The sequence below is a fragment of the Myotis daubentonii genome, chromosome 8 (assembly GCF_963259705.1).
Source record: "Myotis daubentonii chromosome 8, mMyoDau2.1, whole genome shotgun sequence".
NCBI classification, from domain to species: Eukaryota; Metazoa; Chordata; class Mammalia; order Chiroptera; family Vespertilionidae; genus Myotis; species Myotis daubentonii.
In genome coordinates this window covers 75,945,959-75,963,409 of record NC_081847.1, presented here as the reverse complement: position 1 = coordinate 75,963,409, position 17,451 = coordinate 75,945,959, and the positions used below count along the sequence as shown (strand labels likewise).

Here is a 17,451-nt window from a genome sequence, read left to right as displayed (position 1 = left end):
GGCACTGACCTCTTTTCCCTTAGATTTTGAAATAAAAAATGACAACAGTCAGCACAAAAATAGCCATTCAGTGTAAATACCCTGTCTCAAACCATAAATATATGGTCATATGATAGTTTCATCTTATTGGTTATATTGCATCATAAGGTTGCATCTGATTGGTTAATTCTTGGTACCAGAAATCCTTATATATGAGTACAGGCACCTGATTTTTCAAAAATACGTTTTTATTGATTTTAGAGAGAGAGAAAGGGAGAAGGATGGAGAGATAGAAACATGGATTGGCTGCTTCCTGCATGCCCCCTACTGGGGATCGAGCCTGCAACCCAGGCATGAGCCCTGAATAGGAATCAAACTTGTGACCTCCTCGTTCATAGGTTGACGCTCAATAACTGAGCCACACCAGCCGGGCTCTTAGGATTTTTTTTTAATAACATGTCTTTTTCTAGCTTACTTTATTGCAAGAATACATTATATAATACATAAAGTTCAGTTAGAATTGAGATGGAGAAGAACGGAGTAGGAAGAGTTGGAATCTCAGGTGAAGATTTGGAAGATAAGATGTAGCAATTTGGGTAGCCATAGGGTTCATGGAAGAGAATAATGCTGAAGATACATTTAGGTCTTGGAAGACAGGTTAAACTCAGACTAAGTTAAGGTTAAAAACTAGACTAAGTAAATAGGATAAACAAAAGAATGTATAATGGGAGGAATGTAGATACAGAAATAGATATTGGAGTGAGAGAAAGAGAAGGGAAAGTTACTTGAGGTATCTCTGAACCTCAAGTTGTAGTAACATTAGATATGGGAATATGCCTTGGCCCCTGTGGGTCAGTTGGTTGATCATGTCCCATGTACCAAAAGGTTGGTACATTCCTGGTTGGGGCACATGCCAGGGTTGTGGGTTTGATCCCCAGTAGGGGGCATGCAGGATGCAGCCAATCGATGTTTCTCTCTCTCTTTTTAAAATAAATAAAAACATATTTAATTTTAAAATAAGAAGAAATGGAAAAGATAAACTATACTTATAATCAAACACGCAAATAAATAAACATATTTGATGCCTATTTGGTGCAAAGTTCTTGAACAGTGCTTTTCAAAAGATGGTTTAGGAATTCCTGTGTTTTCTTATGTGTCTTTCTTAAAGATTTCTGTATTAATATTTAGAGTATGATAGTATCTATTTCCTTTGTGAACTACCATAATTAAGAGAAGTACTATGTCAAAATGTGCTGGATTAATGATGAGATTTCTGAAATCAATGTTTAATTATATAAGTGATACATATATGTTCTTGTAAAAATATGGGAATAAAAAAAATATATGGGAATAGTATAGACACAGTTTAAGGGTTGCAATTCTCTCTGACACTACTGCTGATGTAGTGTGTATTCTAGACCCTTTGCCATGCATTTACACACTTAAGAATTCATAAAATTTTATAGAATACTAGAGGCCTGGTGCATGAATTCCTGCACAAGTGGGGTCCAGGTGGTCAGCCCTGATTGGGGTGGAGGGGGTCAATCAGGTGGGGTGGGCCAAGGGGAGGGGCCGAGGGCAGTTGGCCAGCCAGCCCTGCCCCCTGGTCAAACTCCCTGTGGAACCCCTGGTTGAGGGGACAATTTGCATATTAGCCTTTTATTATATAGGATACTTTTATAAAACAAATGTTATACTATACTTTCCTTCTACAACTTAAAAAAACCCCTATCCAAGAAAAGAAAAGAAAACAAAACCCTATCCACCATTGGATTTATGTATCTTTTCAGCTGTTGCATGTATAGTGTAATTAGTTAAGTCGGCCATTTACTTGCTGTGAATGTCCCAACTCTTCACTGTACAGAGCTGGACAGGACAACTAGTACAGAGCTCCGTGGGCAAACGTGCTGGTGTTTCCCTGACATTGACAGCAATTAGTGAAATTGCAGGGTCAGAGGAAAGGTGCACTTTAAAATATATCATATGAAATAGTCTTCCAAAATGCCTGTACCAATTTACACGCCCACGTAGAGATTTTTAATCACTCCTTTCTTGGCTCTGAGAATTTTCCCCGAGGACACTAGGCCGGGCAAACCCCGCCCACCCGCCCGCTCAGACCCGGTGGCACGCCCCGCCCCGCCCCGCCCCGCCCCCGCCCTCCCCTGCACAGCCTTCGCCCCACCCCTGCACAGCCTTCGCCCCACCTGTGCCTCTGAGGTCCCGCCTCTTCCGGGGCGTCCGTGACGTAACATCCGACCGGACGCCATCTTGCTGGTTCGCGGTGGGTCCTGGGTGAAGGCCGGCGGTGGCTTGGGCGTGGGGAAGGGTGGGGTGAGGGGGCGAGGCTGCAGCGAGTGCGGCGAAACTCTCCTCCCCTAAGCCCCACCGCGTGCGCCGGCGTGAGCGCGGTGTCGGAGGGATGTCCGCCTTCTCCGAGGCGGCGCTGGAGAAGAAGCTGTCGGAGTTGAGCAACTCGCAGCAGAGCGTGCAGACCTTGTCCCTGTGGCTCATCCACCACCGCAAGCACTCGCGCCCCATCGTCACCGTGTGGGAGCGGGAGCTGCGGAAAGGTGAGTCCTCGGGAGCCCCATTCCCCCAGCGACTCCAGCGCCGCGCTGCCTGGCGCTCCCGACCCGGCGCCCTGGCTCCCTGGCTCCCGTGTCCCAGGGGCTGGAGGGCAGCGTGCACCGCGCTGCCCGCAAAGTCGGCGCTTTGTAGGTAATTGCTGAATAAAGGGGCGGAGGATTAAAAAAGACCTTCTGTTGATTTAACACAGAAACAGGAACTAGGGGCTCAGGACTCCGCACCTAATTGGGGCCAGAAATTCAGGCAGTCGGGTATTTTTTTCATTCTGCACATCAATCATGGAGGCTGGGTAGGAGAGAGGTAGGGAAGTGGAAAGGAAAAGATTGGTGTGAGGTTGGGAGTGACTGCGTCGTGTCTGTTACACATCAGCTCAGTCTTGTAAAATTAATAAAGGAATCCGAGTTTTAGAACTGGAAAGTCTACAATAAGATGTGGGATGCAATGGGGAAAATCCTGGATTTGTAGGTTTTAGAGGACGTAGATTGGGCAAATTTATTAATTTCGGTATTGAAGTTGCCTCATCTGAATATGAGGTGGTTGGATTAGTGATCTAAGGTCATTTCTTGCTGATTATGTGCGTCTAGGCTAGGGGCACCGTCTTTATTTTTCAGAACCTTCGATACTGCCTCTGTAAATGGAAGTTAATTTTTTTGAGTAGTAATTTGCTCTCACTGAAATACCCGGAATCATTTCACTTCTGCAGAGCAACTTTATCTGTAAGAACTGATTGTATGTTAGTGCGACTGAAAATTTAAAAAATACATTTGCTTAGTCTGGATTTGTACCTCAATTCTTAATTCATTGGGTAGAGAAAGTGGGCACTCTTCATTGTTTCAGACATTCTGATATAGCGAAAAGATGGTTATTTATTAGGGTTTTAATAAACTGTTATTAATCAAAATAGATGCCTGTTTACTGACCCATGTGAAAGCTATATGATGTATTAATTAATATGAGAGCCAGTGTAGCCTTGGCAATTTAGAGTGGAGACAAACTATTTTTTTCTTGTGTGTTAATTCAGTAGAAGGAATTGATTTATAGCTCCATTTTTCAGCTCATATATAAGTGTATGTGTATTTGGCTCTAAGGAGGAATTTATCTTCTGTGAGTGGCCAGAAAGGTTTGAGAAGTCCGTATATAAAGGTCTGGAAAATAGCTGTGAACTTTGAGATGGCTGGAATTGTCTTTGCTTCTACACCTTACTAGATTTCAAAATCAGCAACAGGTTTATCCTTTTTGGCGGGATAGAGCATTTAAAAACACTTACAGTCAATAGGGGATTGATAACAGACTATTTTTAAGAACTACCACAAATCAGTAGAAAAACGGTGATACTGTTAAACATGAGAGAAAACTTGAAAGGCCAATAAATGATACGTAATCTTACTAGTCAGGGAAAAAGAAAACAATGAGACTCCACTTTATATTCTTTATTTTGCAAAATTAAAAAGAAAGACAATACCAGGAATTTGGGAGGATAAGGAGAAACGAACTTTCTCACACTGCCGGTTGGAATGTAAAAAGGAGATCAGCTTAGCAACCTCGAATAAAGTTGAAGGACCCAGCAGTTTTCTTTCTAGGAATATATCCTAGAAACTAGTATCTGTGCTCAAGGAGTTATGTTTATTGCAGCCTGTTACTAATAAAATTAGAAACAGTTTTAAACATCTCATTAGTGTATGGACAAATATACTGTGATATTTATATAATGTACTGTCTAGCTTTCATGAATGAACTAGAGCTACATAAAACATGACAGATTAAAAACAACAACAAGCCCTAACCGGTTTGGCTCAGCGGATAGAGCATCAGCCTGCGGACTCAAGGGTCTCAGGTTCGATTCCGGTCAAGGGCATGTACTTTGGTTGCGGGCACATCCCCAGTAGGGGGCGTGCAGGAGGCAGCTGATCGATGTTTGTCTCTCATCGATGTTTCTAACTCTCTATCCCTCTCGTTTCCTCTCTGTAAAAAAAATCAATAAAATATATTAAAAACAACAACAATAAACAAGCAAAATGTTGAGCTGAAAAAGCAAGGTACAGACCAGTGTGCCATTTAGTAGTTTGAAAACATGCAAAGCAATACTCTAGTTTATAGATATCTGTAGTTTCAGTTACATGCATAGTAAGGATTAACACCCTATTATATGATAGTGGTGTTGACATAAGAAACATCCAAATTGTAGAGAATTTTTACAAGAGTTTATTTGAGCCAAACTGATGACATATGCCAGAGAGTGAGATCTCAAATGCTCTGGAGAATAACAGTTTTGCAGCTTTTGTGCATTTGAAATTCAGGAGGGGAAAGCAAGGTAGGGATTTGATTACAGGATAGTTAACAAGATTATGAGTTCTCTTGAGGATTAATATCCCCTTCAAGAGGTATTCTGGGCCCTAGCCCGTTTGGCTCAGTGGATAGAGCGTCGGCCTGCGGACTGAAAGGTCCCAGGTTCGATTCCGGTCAAGGGCATTTGCCTGGGTTGCAGGCACATCCCCAGTAGGAGTTGTGTAGGAGGCAGCTGATCGATGTTTCTCTCTCATCGATGTTTCTAACTCTCTATCTCTCTCCCTTCTTCTCTGTAAAAAATCAATAAAATATATTTTAAAAAATAAAAAATAAAATATATTTAAAAAAAAGAGGTATTCTGGTATATCAAAGGTGTGCTAACCTAGATGCATAAGAACAATGGACAGGGCTGGCTTAAAACCTTTCACTAAAGAAGTTATAGGCCTGGGGCATGACTACACACCATCACCTCCCAGTTAGGAATTTCTGATCAGATCAATTTGTGAGGTTACTTTCCATAGAACCCTTTTTATTTGTCCTTGGTGGTTAGTTACCATAAAGGAGAGAGGAAATGAAAATGGATTTGTTATCATTATTTTAAATATTGATACAAATATCAGAAATGATAGATGTGTTGTTTATTATCTATGTTTGGGGATGTTTCCATGTTTAAATGATTCATAATTAGAAATTTTAAGGCATATAATAGATGCTTTAGGAAGTGAATGGTGTTGGTGATGATAATAAGGTTGGTAATAGTGGTAATTCTATGTTTAATTTTTATACTGTTCATAGCGGCTGTCCCGTTTTAGATTGCCACTTACACTACACCAAGCATGTCAAACTCAAAGGCTAACATGGGCCAAATAAACAAGGTGTAACTTATGTGGGCTGCAAAAAAAAACAAAAGCTTCAATTTTCATAGAAACATAGGTTTATTTCGATAAAAACATGCTGAAAACAAAGGGCTGAAATAAATGAGTAATCATTAACATAATAGAACATTTTAGTAAAAATTAATATTTTTCTCGAACATTAACTTACCAGACACTGAATAACTGCACAAATTAATAAGCGTAATGCAAATAAACCTATTTTTCTTGTTCTCCGAAAGCGAAATATTTCCTGTTGTGCACACCAAACAAGTCAGTCTAAGACTAATGAGGTGGCAGTCGGCTGCTAAAATATATGCTGCTACAGTATTAGTGGAGAGAATGGTGCACCTGCGCATAAGGGAAATGAATGCAACACAATTATAGTGATCAGTCATTAGCGAACGTTGTAGTTCGTTATTAATAATTGTGTATAACAGGATATTGTAAAAACTAAGTTATGGAATTTTTATTACAGTGTTTCTTACATGCCGTTATATTGGCTGGGCTCCAAAAATATTTGTTGTGGGCAGCATGCTGCCTGTGGACCGCGAATTTGACATGCTTGCACGACACCCTGGTCCCAATTTCTGCACATGCTTATTTTGGGTTTTGAAAAGAAGTCAACCTAATGAATGTGGAATGGTATTTGCTTGTGATTTTTATTTGCATTGTCATAATGATTAGTGTGACTATATAGTGAGGATTTCTTTCTGGGCTCTATATTCCATAGGCTATATGCCTCTTTCATACCACAATTGACCCTTGAACAATGCAGGGTTAGAGGGATACCAACCCCTAGCGGAATCAAAAATCTGCAAATAACTAATGCTACCTCCAAACTTTACTAATAGCCTAGTGTTGACTGGAAGCCTTACAGATAGCATGAACAATCAATGAACACATTTTGTATATTATATGTATTGTATACTGTGTCCTTAAAGTAAGGTAGAGAAAGGTTATTAAGAAAAACATAAGATCATGGACAGTGTTGCTCAGTGGTTGAGTGTCAACATGTGAACCAGGAGGTTGAGGTCTGATTCCATTTCCATTCCCGTCAGGGCACAAGCCTGGGTTACTGGCTCAGTCCCCAGTAGGGGGCAGGCAGGAGGCAGCCGATCAATGATTCTCATCATTGATGTTTCTATCCCTCTCCCCTCCCTTCCTCTCTTTAAACATTCAAAAAAGAAAATCATAAAGAGAAAATATATTTAGTATTTATGTTTAAAAATTAGCATATAGTGGACCCACACAGTTCAAACCTACATCTTTCAAGGGTCAATTGTGTTCTAATTACTGTAGCTTTCTAGTAAGTCTCTGTATTATAATTTTCTTTTTTAAGGTAGTTTTGGCTATTTGGGATGAGATTATATGAATTTTAGGATGGATTTTTCTTTTTCTGCAAATATGCCCTTGGGAGTTTGATAGAGATTGCATTTACTCTGTAAGTCGTTCTGAGTAGTGTTATCTTAATATTTACTCTTTCAGTTCATGAACATTGGATGTATTTCAATTTATTTATGCCTTCTTTCTTTCAGCAATGTTTTGTAGTTTTCAGTATATAAGTCATATACCTCCTTAATTAAATTTATTACTATTTTATTGTTTTGATATAATTATAAGGAATTGTTTTCTTAGTTGCCTTTTGGATTGTTCAGTTGTAATTGATAAGTGCAACTGATTTTTGAACATTGATTTTGTATCTTGCAACTTTGTTGAATATTTTTACTAGCTCTAACAGTTTTTTTGTGGAATCTGTAGGGTTTTCTACAAGTAAGATTATGTCATCTTTAAACAGAGATAATATTACCTCTTTCTTTTATTTCTTTTTCTTGAGTTGCTATGGCTAGAACTTCCAACAGTATCTTACCTAATAATAGACAAACACGTAAATTGATTGTCCCTCTGCTATGCTAACCAGCCAATCAGGAGAGTATGCAAATTAACCCAACAAAGATGGCGGTTAATTTGCATACATAGGCGCAAAGCGGTGGAGCAAAGCCAGAAGGCTCCGGCCGGAGTGGCTTGGAGGCAAGTCCTGGGTCCCGGGTGCCAGAGGAAAACCGGTGCCAGCAGCCAGGGGAAGGGAAGGCCTATTGCACGAGTCTCTTCGTGCAACGGGCCTCTAGTCCTATATAATAAAAGCCTAATATGCAAATCGACTGAAGGGCGGAACAACCGGTCCCTATGAGGTACACTGACCACCAGGGGGCAGACGTTCAATGCAGGAACTGCCCACAGGCCCCAGGCCAGCCAAGGCGGGTGCCAGTGGGGCCCCCGGGTCGTCCCACCGGTCACCCCACATGTAGGCCCTGATTGCCAGCCAGGCCTAGGGACCCTACCTGTGCAAAAATTTTGTGTACCAGGCCTCTAGTGTTGAATAAAGGTGGTGAAAGTGGACATCCTTTTCTTCCTCCTGAATCTTAGGGAGAAAGCTTTCAGACTTTTGCAGTTAAATATGGTTTTAGATGTGAGTGCATATCTTTTTAATAATCCGTGTGACAAAATGGGAAGTATACATAAAGTACTATGTATGGAACATTCTGGAGGAAATATATTTGTGTGATTGAGTTATGAATGAAACCAGCTGCTTTTTTCATGGTTGACAGAGAAGCTGGTTAATCAGACATGGGTATTTGGCAGGTTTTTCTCATAAGTGAATGTAGTGAGCCTGTTTTGTTGAGGAAGAATACTGACAGTATTTGTTGCCCATTATGAAATTCAAGGTTTCAAGCAAAAATCAGAATTTTGCAAAATTTGCAACTCTTATCAAAATCTCAACAAAATAATCTTTATTGATACAGACAAGATTATCCTAAAGTTGTTCCCAAGGAATACTTCATTGGAAGTATTCTGCACTTCTGTTCCATCACATTAACAGATGCATAATGTGAACTTTTTTTATATTTAAGGACAAGATTGATCAATGGGTGCATAATGAATCCATTACACAGTTCCCCATCACCTTTCACCCAGTGATTTTAGCAGCCACTGATGACAGTTGGTTTGACCCTTTTTTTAAAAACCAGGGGTTGCCAAACTATGAATTTCTCATTCTTTTTTTTATCATAATACTTATTTTTATTTAACATGTACCAAATATTACATGTATATTGCCCACAAATATTGAAAACTTTTTATTCCTTCCTGAAAGCATTTGAGATGAAAGGCTTAGACCAGCCGTGGGCAAACTACGGCCCGCGGGCCGGATCCGGCCTGTTTGAAATGAATAAAACTAAAAAAAAAAGATCGTACCCTTTTTTTTTTTTTTTTTTAATATATTTTATTGATTTTTTTTACAGAGAGGAAGGGAGAGAGATAGAGAGTTAGAAACATCGATGAGAGAGAAACATCGATCAGCTGCCTCCTGCACATCTCCTACCGGCGATGTGCCCACGCCCCAGGTACATGCCCTTGACCGGAATCGAACCCGGGACCCTTCAGTCCGCAGGCCGATGCTCTATCCACTGAGCCAAACCGGCTTCGGCAAGATCGTACCCTTTTATGTAATGATGTTTACTTTGAATTTATATTAGTTCACACAAACACTCCATCCATGCTTTTGTTCCGGCCCTCTGGTCCAGTTTAAGAACCCATTGTGGCCCTCAAGTCAAAAAGTTTGCCCACCCCTGGCTTAGACATATTTTTGTCAAAGCCTTTTATTTTTTTTTATTTATTTATTTTTTAAATATATTTTATTGGTTTTTTACAGAGAGGAAGGGAGAGAGATAGAGAGTTAGAAACATCGATGGGAGAGAAACATCGATCAGCCGCCTCCTGCACATCTCCCACTGGGGATGTGCCCGCAACCCAGGTACATGCCCTTGACCGGAATCGAACCCGGGACCCCTCAGTCCGCAGGCCAACGCTCTATCCGCTGAGCCAAACCGGTTTTGGCTGTCAAAGCCTTTTAAAGTATTATTTTACTTCCCATATTTCTTGTCTGGGGTACATTAATATTACCTTATACATGTATATGCTTGTAAATATATACTTGTATGTGTAGAAGGTAGAAGCATAGCAGAAACTACAGAAAGGGGAGAAAGAGGACAAGAGACAAAACAGCCATGGCATTGGGAGACGTAGGAAATAAGCAGATGTGAAGGGTAAACAGTGGATGTCTAAGGTTTACTCACTGACTAAATGAAAGGTAGCCAGTGGCCTGGTAGAAGTCTCACCTCTCTGGCAGAACCTGAGATGAAGATTGCCAATTCTGAAACTCTTTGGGGGTCCAGTAATTCTTTCTGTGTTTACTATCCAGAATTCTTCTATAACCGAGCTTCTCAAAGGTGTGAACCCCAGGCTGCAGCATTAGTATTTCCTGATAATTTGTTGGAAATGCAAATTCGTGGGTTCTACCCCAGATCTACATCAGAAGTTATGTGGATAGGAACCAGTAATCTATGTTTTCACAAGCCTTCTAGATGATTCTGAAGCGTACTGAAGTTGTATGAGAACTTTCTTTCATCAACCATTGGTGATTCTGAAATGCGGTTCATATAGGCACAGCAGCATAAATGCTTTTCCCCCTTTGTCAACTGAGTTATTTATTTAGCACCCTCGTGTTTTGTGTGTGTGTGTGTGTGTGTGTGTGTGTGTGTGTGTGTGTGTGTGTGTTAGGTATAATGGCCATAACAGTTTTAATACAATAATCAGTCTTCACAAAATAACTTTAATATTTTGTGTCTGGGCTAGCAGCATCTTGCACTGTGACATTCCTATACATATATAAGCATTTTGTCTAAGTACAAATGTTAAAAACAGAGTAACTTAAGCAATTGCCTATACAAAGGTAAATAGACACTGTAGGTTATTACTCTTGAATTTTTGCTGCATAGCAAATTCCAATTACATGTCAGTATAATGTTACTGATTTATAGAATACATTTTGAACTGTGAGGTATGGCAACTCCTTACAAAGAGACGTAACATGTAAACCTGAATTTTTAAAAAATATATATTTTATTGATTTTTTTTTACAGAGAGGAAGGGAGAGGGATAGAGAGTTAGAAATATCGATGAGAGAGAAACATCGATCAGCTGCCTCCTGCACATTCCCTACTGGGTATGTGCCCACAACCAAGATACATGCCCTTGACCGGAATTGAACCTGGGACCCTTGAGTCCGCAGGCCGAAGCTCTGTGCACTGAGCCAAACCAGTCAGGGCAAACCTGAATATTTTGAATGACTTTTTTTTTTTTTTTTTTTTTTTAGCTGATATGAATAGGTAATACAAAAAAAAATCCAGCTTCCAAATACCCTAGAAATATTTTTCTAACCAAAAATAAAATATTTTAATAATTCTCAGTTATTTCCTAACATTCCCTTTTTTGGAGCATTGTTGAGTGGACAACGATAAATGCTGAAGTGAGGCTAAGTTTGTTGTGAAAGTGTGGGTTAAGCCAGTTATTAAAAAAAATCCACTAGGTGGTTGCTCATTTACTTTACATCAGTTGAGATCCTGAGATCTCTCTTCTCTCTCTCTACACACACACACACACACACCCTATACAATAAAAGGCTAATATGCAAATTGACTGAACAGTGGAATGACCGGTCGCTATAATGCACACTGACCACTAGGGGGGCAGATGCTCAATGCAGGAGCTGCCCCCTGGTGGTCAGTGCACTCCCACAGGGGGAGCGCTGCTCAGCCAAAAGCTGGGCTCACAGTTGGTGAGCTCAGCGGTGGTGGCGGGAGTCTCTCCTGCCTCCATGGCAGCGCTAAGAGTGTCCGACTGCAGTTGGACATCTCCCGGACTGCAAGAGGGCACAGGCTGGGCTGAGGGGACCCATCCCCCCACAGTGCACGAATTTCGTGCAACGGGCCTCTAGTGGAGATAGATAGATAGATAGATAGATAGATAGATAGATACAGATATGCGCATATACAGATATCTGCATCCAACTTTATAATTCAAGATTGCAGTTAAATACTCCTAATTCACTTGAATTACCATGGTAATAAGATGATAAGAAACTTTGTACTTTATAAAAAAAGGACATGCTTAATATTTTCTGACATTACTTCTAAATTCAGGTGAAGCACAAAAATCCCCCAAAACATGTATTCTGCTCTAAAATTAAGTGGTTGAGAGTTTGTAGTAAAAACTATCAGGATTTAACATTTCCACCATAGAGTACATACAAATAAACAAAAATAACTGCTACTTAAAACATGTAATGGATATACCATGACTTTTTTAGTCATCTTTTTTGATGTTATCACCAATATCCTTAGTGATTTCTTTGTGCAGTTATGATGAATTTATCAATAGTATATATTCCTAAAGTGAAATATGCAGGGTCAGGGGATTTGTCTATTTACATTTTTCATAGATATTACCAGGTTACTTTTTAAAATATATGTGTTTTTGATTTTTTAAAGAGAGGAAGAGGGAGAGAAACATTAATATGAGAGAGAAACATTGATCAGCTGCCTCCCTTACACACCCCACTAGGAATTGAACTGGCAACCTTTTGGTGGACAGGACGACACTCAACCGACTGAGCCACACCGGCCAAGCCACTGAATTACTTTTCTAAGACATTGCACTAATTTATATTTTAACTACCAATATCTGAAGGTATCTAATGGTGGTACTCTTACCCATACTGTTGCCAATTTTAGTGTCATACTTTCATTTTGATTAATCTAATACAATGGTTCTCAACCTGTGGGTCGCGACTCCTTTGGCGGTCGAACGACCCTTTCACAGGGGCCGCCTAAGACCATCCTGCATATCATATATTTACATTACAATTCATAACAGTAGCAACATTACAGTTATGAAGTAGCAACGAAAGTAATTTTATGGTTGGGTCACAACATGAGGAACTGTATTTAAAGGGTCAGAAGGTTGAGAACCACTGATCTAATATGTTGAAAATGATAATTGTTTTTAATTGCTTGACATTTGTGTTTCTTTGACCTTGCCATCACAGTACTTGCCCGTTTTTTTAAAATATATTTTATTGATTTTTTACAGAGAGGAAGGGAGAGGGATAGAGAGTTAGAAACATCGATGAGAGACAAACATCGATCAGCTGCCTCCTGCACACTCTCCACTGGGGATGTGCCCACAACCAAGGTACATACCCTTGACCGGAATCGAACCTGGGACCCTTGAGTCCGCAGGCCGATGCTCTATCCACTGAGCCAAACCGGTTAGGGCAACTTGCCCATTTTTTAAGAGGTTATTGATTGTGAGAACTCTGGAATGGAGGGGACGAAATGAAAATATTTCTATTCAAGACATTGAAAATAAGTAAGAGCTGCTGGACCTGTAGGAAAGTTTGTCTTTCATAATTTGAAATTGAGGTTGCTGAGAGCAGTGTAATTTTACAAGTGCTCCCCTTTTCAGCTATGCAGGGTGAGGTTAAGACTGGATGCCATGTTCTTCAAATAATTACTAGTAAAGACATAGGTCTAGGCCAAAGTTTATTGACATAATAAATACTGAGCAAATTCTGAGTCAGCTGCTAGGCTTGATTTTCATAGATTGGTAGTTGAGATTGACAGTTGTTGCTTTCCATGGAACTAAGTTTAGTTGGGAAGCACAAGATTACATAAAGTAATTATAAGTGCTCCATAGGAAACGTATGAAGTGTTACGAGAGCATATTAGGGCTGCCTAACCTATGTGTAGAGGAACCATTTAACAGGTCGGAAGGATGGGTAGGAGTTGAGGAAATTGGGGTAGTAGTAGTGCTCATGAAGAGAATAGTGTAGAGGACAGACCTGTTAGGGTTTTGGGTTCACAATAATGAGTTAATGTTATCTGGAGAACAATAGAAAATCTTTAAAGGGGTTAAAGCACAAGGGATGGATGGGCTGCTAAGTCTGAGGCATCCTGGCAGCGATACAGGAATACACCAGCTCTATCCATTTTTCACCCACCTCAGCTATTAAGGAGCAGCCAGCTGTGTTTGACTGAACTGTTTGTCCAATCTGGGATAGATAAAGCCCTTTTAAAAATTACCTGTTGATTATGCACTTTCTGTGGCAAAGAATATTACTAAGTTAAAGTAGATTGTGCCTTACAACCCCCTATCCATCTACCGAACATGTCTTCTAGGCTGTAATGATTCAGTTTACCAGGGGAATAAGTGAGGCTATCCAGCAATTAATAATAAATCTTTAATATATTTTTGTTTCAAGATAATGGCTTTTCTGATTTCCTTCTGTAAGACCTACAGTAATGCTCTTTGGGGTGTGTGTGTGTGTGTGTGTGTGTATTTGTTCAAATTAAGAAAATATTTTTATTGATTTCAGAGAGGAAGGGAGATATAGAAACACCAGTGATGAGAGAGAATCATTGATTGGCTGCCTCCTTCACTCCCCCTACTGAGGATGGAGCCTGAAACCCAGGCATGTGCCCTGACTGGGAATCGAACCGTGACCTGCTGGTCATAGGTCGATGCTCAGTCACTGAGCCACGCCAACCGGGTACTTTATTCAGTTTTTTTTCTGCCTCTCTCCATGTAGAAAGCTTCCCCTGGAGAGAGGGTTCTGAAATTTATAGGTAGCACAATAAAATTTTAGCTTTCTGTTGTATTCATCAAACCCACTGTGATTTTAAATTTTAATCTCCATGGAAACATGGGTGATTAAGTTAGATTATGATATTCTGCATTACATCAAAATGAGTAGGCATACGGTCTGTACAGTTTAAGAAAATAACTAAATGCCTAACTGGTTTGGTTCAGTGGATGGAGAGCCCGCCTGCGGACTCAAGGGTCCCAGTTTCGATTCCAGTCAAGGGCATGTATCTTGGTTGCGGGCACATCCCCAGTAGGGGTTGTGCAGGAGGCAGCTTATCGATGTTTCTCTCTCATCGATGTTTCTAACTCTCTATCCCTCTCCCTCCCTCTCTGTAAATAAAATATATCAATAAAGTATATTTAAAAAAGAAAAGAAGTATTGACCCTACCACTTTCTGATTATGAATAAACAAAACTAGATTATGAACTGATTGTGAATTAGTGAAATTAGTTGGCATTTCTAGAATCCTGATTAAGTTTGTTTCATATTGTTTATTTAATGTCCCAGATTCTGGTTTATGAAACCTTGTAATTGATTTTTTATTTGATTGTTTGTGCATTATTTTTAAAAGACTAGATTTCATATAGTGCTTAATAGATTTAATAAAATTTTATATCAGACAGTCACAGAGGTGCATTTTTGCACAGACACGAGGATTTCAGTGAATAAAAGTATTATTTTGGGAATAGTGATAAGACTAGCCATCAATGAAAAGCAGTTTGGTTGACTTAGTAAAACAGCGATGAAACTGAAAGATACATAATTGACTACATAATTGATCTCCAGAAACCATAGAGTAGTTATCCTGGTGAGTTGAAGGATAGTAACTTGATAAGTTTGGTTGTAGAATGAGAAGCTAGGGTTTAACATGATAAATAATGGTTAGTAGGTTGGTTGTAGTTCTCAAACAGGTTAATTCAGGTGTTGAGAAAGTTTGTTCAAGTTAAGTGAGGATATTTTAAGTAGATTTTAAAATTTTTTTATTTTTCAGCCAAACCAAACAGGAAGCTTACTTTTCTCTACCTAGCCAATGATGTCATTCAGAACAGCAAAAGGAAGGGGCCGGAGTTTACAAAAGATTTTGCACCAGTTATAGTGGAGGCTTTTAAGCATGTTTCAAGGTATGATCACTATTTTGGGTACTAGGTAATCTGTTTTAAATGCATAATATGTCCTTTTGCAAAACTTGCCTTACGCCATTAAATTAAAAACCAAGGAATGAATTTCTTTGAAGTTTTCATTTGAAAAGACATCTATAAATGGCATTTGTAAATGTGTTACATATTTCTGTGAAGAAAATTTTTTTTAACTGTTGCTAAGGTGGGCATTTAGAGTACTTGAATTACAGCTTTCTTTAAAGAGATCAAAAACAACTGCCATATTGGAATGAACATTGTTCAGAATGAATGAAGGTGTTGAATTGAAAATTTGTGACTTATAAAGCTATCATTATTCCAGCTAATGTTTCTGGATAAACTTAATATGTTTTCTCTTCATTATTACTTGTAATGATTTTAAGGTTTTGTTGTGTGTGGGTATGTGTCATAATATTGTTAAATGCTTTGGAAATCTAGGATATTTAAAATAATCATCAACCTGTTGGAAATTTTTGCTACAAAAAGATTCTGAGGGTAGGAGTCTACTTTGGCTTATGTCCTTTTAAAATGTTTATTTCCAAACATCATATGCAAATACTTGGTCAATAACTGGGTAAACATTATTGGGATAGACTAATTAGATCAATCCAAATTACATAGTTCAGTGGTGAATGATGATTTGTGTTGAATGAGTTAAGGATGAAAATACACTCACCATATGCCTTTACGGTTTTAGTCACATTGGATGCATTCTTTTAAAATTACAGAGTGAAATGCTGCTGTATGTTACTTTCTTGAATAAATATTATTTATCCTTTAATTTTGATATTGTCTTTTACCATCTTTTTAGATGTAGGTATTTAAGTCTTAGAGTTCTGTCCTAGGCCCTCTTCTGGGGTCATATTCTTCACTTGCCCCCTGGACGATTTCATACACTGCATGTAACTAGTTATTATCCACACCCAAACAACTCTCAATCTTATTGCTCCAGTCCAGATACCTTTTTCTTTTAGACTTGTATGTCCAATTGCATATTGGATTTCTGGTTGTGTGCTTCCAAACAGCTCAAACTCACCGGGTCTGACAGTGAACTCATTATGCCCTTGCTCCATGTTATACATTGCTTCTCCTCTAGGTTTCACTCTCAGTGAGATACCTGTGTGAGAAATTAGGTGTCATCTTTCACTCTGTGACTTACACCATGCTCTGTTCTCTCCTCCTCTCCTCCTACTCCATATGCTACATAGAGTTCCCTCAGTTCTTTAGATTTCTCCCCATTCCAATTACCATAATGTCATTTCTGTACAATTTCAGTAGCCTCCACTATTGTTTAATCCTTTTAGAAACTGTAGTCAGAGTTGCAGAGCTGATCATAACACTCCCTTGCCTTGGAGTCATTCTCATTTGTACTAGAGATCAATTATAATGTCCTGAGCAAGACTTAAGATGTTTCTTTAGCTTTGATGGGGTATCTCAGTTGGTCAGGGCACGTACAAGAATCAACCAGTGGCCAAAACCGGTTTGGCTCAATGGATAGAGCGTCGGCCTGCGAACTGAAGGGTCCCAGGTTCGATTCCGGTTAAGGGCATGTATCTGGGTTGCAGGCACATCCCCAGTGGGAGATGTGCAGGAGGCAGCTGATCGATGTTTCTCTCTCATCGATGTTTCTAACTCTCTATCTCTCTCCCTTTCTCTCTGTAAAAAATCAATAAAAAATATATTAAAAAAAAAAAAAAGAATCAACCAGTGAATGCATAAATACGGAAGTGGAACAACAAACTGATGTTTCTCTTCTCTCTGTCCCTCCTTCCTCCCTCTCTGTCTCTCTCTGTCTCTCCCTGTCTCTCTCTGTCTCTGTCTCTCTCTCTCTCTTTCTCTTTCCTCCTCTCTTCACCTCTTCTACTCTCTCTAAAATTAGTAAATAAAAAAGTAAAAGCAAAAAAAAAGATATTCCTTCATGGCCCTGTCTACCTCTTCAGACTCTTTCACTCCTTCCACACTCATACTCTATAGTCTACAGTTTCAGCTAACCAAACCTCTTTTATTTCTTTCTGCCTTAGGGCTTTTATATATTGTATCTCCCTAG

At 39.4% G+C, this 17,451-nt stretch overlaps 2 protein-coding genes across 3 annotated transcripts in view; one reads left to right on the top strand and one right to left on the bottom strand.

Moving 5' to 3' along the window:
• The first annotated feature begins 2,237 nt into the window (after positions 1-2,237).
• The window catches only part of RPRD1A (regulation of nuclear pre-mRNA domain containing 1A), a 40,589-nt gene continuing 25,375 nt past the window's right edge, over positions 2,238-17,451 (top strand). The window contains exons 1-2 of one of the 2 annotated variants that reach the window (XM_059707109.1): positions 2,238-2,549; positions 15,260-15,389. In XM_059707109.1, coding sequence (XP_059563092.1) covers positions 2,399-2,549; positions 15,260-15,389 — 281 coding nt within the window. In that variant the 5' untranslated portion in view covers positions 2,238-2,398. The remainder of the gene's footprint in view (positions 2,550-15,259; positions 15,390-17,451) is intronic. The other variant, XM_059707108.1, reaches the window with a different exon arrangement.
• Positions 5,763-17,451, bottom strand: part of C8H18orf21 (chromosome 8 C18orf21 homolog) — a 45,359-nt gene continuing 33,670 nt past the window's right edge. The window contains exon 5 of the mRNA XM_059707110.1: positions 5,763-6,074. Within this exon, the coding sequence (XP_059563093.1) occupies positions 5,858-6,074 (217 nt within the window). The 3' untranslated portion in view covers positions 5,763-5,857. The remainder of the gene's footprint in view (positions 6,075-17,451) is intronic.